Consider the following 2500-nt stretch of genomic DNA (forward strand, 5'->3'; position numbering starts at 1 on the left):
GGACATACAGGGGAGATGGAGGGATGTACAGAGGGACATACAGGGGAGAGGGGGGACGTACATGGGGACATACAGGGGAGAGGGGGGACGTACAGGGGGACATACAGGGGAGAGGGGGGACGTACAAGGGAGAGGGGGGGGCGTACAGGGGGACATACAGGGGAGAGGGGGGGACTTACAGGCCAGCAGGTTGTTGTTGTTGTTGAGTTTCTTGTCGTCCTCCGTCAGCTCTCGGTACGACTCCAGGCTCTGCTCTCTGGGGGGCTCCTCCTCTTTGGGCTCCGGACTTGGGGTCTTGGGGGTCTCAGGTTCGGGGGTCTCAGGTTCGGGGGTCTCGGGTTCGAGGGTCTCAGGTTCGGGGGTCTCGGGTTCGGGGGTCTGGAAGCTGCTGTTCTCCGTGGTGTTGGTTGCTGAACTCGTCACGTCTTGTTCTCGACTCTCGCCGTCTTCAAACGGCTGAAAGTCGATGATTTCTACCCGCCGAGGCTCCGAGTCCAAATCCCTAATCACCACCCGCTGAAACACACACACACACACACACACACACACACACACACACACACACACACACTGTAATATTGAGCTACAGTTACTCTCCAATAGAGAGCAGCGTTCTCTGGTGTTATGACCAGCAGGGGGCGCTTTGGAGGATCTGTGTTTAGTGTGTGTGTGTTGGGGTGTTCCAGGTACCTCAGTGTCCGGAGTGCTGGTCTGTGGCCTCAGGTTCTGGTCCTGCAGAACGTCTTCACACCGGGTCGGGTCCAGGTCCAGGTCCAGGCCCTGGTCCAGGCCCTTGGCTCTCTGCACAAACAGGGTCACAAATTTAACAGCTCGAATTAGAAACCAGCTCCAGAACCAGAAGGTCTAGACCTGCTTCAATACTTGATGCGGATCACTGAGTACTCTCCAACGTGGTTCCACTGGTCTTACCAGAGACCAAGACCTAAACCAGTCCTGGACCAGTTCCCACCCTCTGAGGGTCTGGTGAGGAACGAAGGTCAGCAGGTTCTGAAGGTCTCAGAGGGTCTCAGAGGGTCTGAGACTCTGGACTTTATGGTTCTAGCCATTACAGCTCTAGGTCTGTAGACCTGTCAGGACCTGGAGGTGGTTTGGTTTGGGGTCAAGGTCTTAGTTTCTCCTGAAGCTTTGAAAGAGTGTTGAACCTGTGTGTGGCCGGCTGCTGGTTGGATCTGGACCTGGACCAGAGCCTGGGCCTGGACCCCCTCCAGCTGCTGCAGCACCCCCTGCAGCTCTAGGGGGTTGGCGCCGCCCCCCTGGGTCTGGTCGTGGCCCGGTGGGACCAGGACGGCCCGGCTCTTCTTCTCACGGAGCGACGAGGCCTCCTGGTTCCTCCGGATCCGGTCCAGCTGCTCCTCCACGCTCATCCTGGTCCGGCCCCCCTCCCGCTCCCCGGGGCCTGGCGGGTCGGCGGCGCTGCGGGGGCGGTCCTGGGGGCGGAGCCACACATCAAGGAATCACAAATATTGATTGATTGATTGATTGATTGATTGATTCATTCATTCAGGGGCGGCATGGCTCTGCTGGTAGAGCGGTCGTCTCCCAATTGGAAGGTTGCAGGTTTGAATCCCATCTCTGCCTGCCTATATGCCGAAGTGTCCTTGGGCAAGACACTGTACCCCCAAACTGCTCCCAGCCTCCAATGGTGTGTGAATGTGTGTGTATGAATGTGTGGACGTGATGGAGGGTATAAAGAGCAACGACCTCCAGGAAAAGTCCCTCTTGAAAATGGTTTTGACAATAAATCTGCAACCAAATCTCTTTAATTCTCCTTCAGCCATTGTACGTTGACAAAACCTCTTTTAAATCAACACAACTATATTTTGGTTTGTGTGAGTGAACTCTCTGACCATCCAATCAGAGGGCTTGAATATGCTGACGTCACCCGACGCCATCTTTTTCTTAGGCCTGCAGAGAAGCCTTCAGGCCCTGACCGCCGCCACTGAGTCCATTTACCACCTATCATCCCTTCAACCAACATCACTGGAACCAGGGTTGGTTTGAGGATCAAGCCTCGATTCCACTGCACAGAAAGGTAGGGTCCTGTCAAGTATGGTACGGTATGGTCCCGTAGGGTCCTGTGCGGTCCAGTCTGGTAGGGTACCGTCCGGTTCTGTATGGTCTTGTCTGGTACGGTACGGTAGGGTAGGGTAGGGTAGGGTAGGGTAGGGTCCCGTCGGACGTTTCCTCTTGTTCTTGTTCTTCTGAAGTATCCAGAAACCTTCAAAATGCAACTGCCGAAGCTGTCGAACTCACAGGCCACGCCCCCAAAACAGGCCACGCCCCCTTACAGAAGCGCCGTTTTAACTTTTCAACTGCACAACCTATTTTCCGTATCAAATGTTTTCAGAAACATTTCTCTGAACGGTTTCATTAATAAAAGAGAAAGGTTGTGTCCGAGCCTCAACTGAAGGAGCTGAGTGATGCGTTCAGGGGCATCACGTAACTCCTACATGCTACATGCTACATGCTACCGGGCTGG

At 55.0% G+C, this 2500-nt stretch overlaps 1 protein-coding gene across 6 annotated transcripts in view; it reads right to left on the reverse strand.

Moving 5' to 3' along the window:
• Positions 1-2500, reverse strand: part of LOC308127153 (pleckstrin homology domain-containing family A member 5-like) — a 59853-nt gene that overhangs the window by 1350 nt on the left and 56003 nt on the right. For 5 of the 6 annotated variants that reach the window (XM_080491993.1, XM_080491991.1, XM_080491992.1 and 2 more), the window contains 3 exons: positions 1164-1448; positions 691-801; positions 180-516 (listed from right to left, as the gene is read on the reverse strand). In XM_080491993.1, coding sequence (XP_080348119.1) covers positions 180-516; positions 691-801; positions 1164-1448 — 733 coding nt within the window. The remainder of the gene's footprint in view (positions 1-179; positions 517-690; positions 802-1163; positions 1449-2500) is intronic. The other variant, XM_080491995.1, reaches the window with a different exon arrangement.

Source organism: Lipophrys pholis (assembly GCF_963383615.2).
Source record: "Lipophrys pholis genome assembly, chromosome: 22".
Classification (NCBI taxonomy): domain Eukaryota; kingdom Metazoa; phylum Chordata; class Actinopteri; order Blenniiformes; family Blenniidae; genus Lipophrys; species Lipophrys pholis.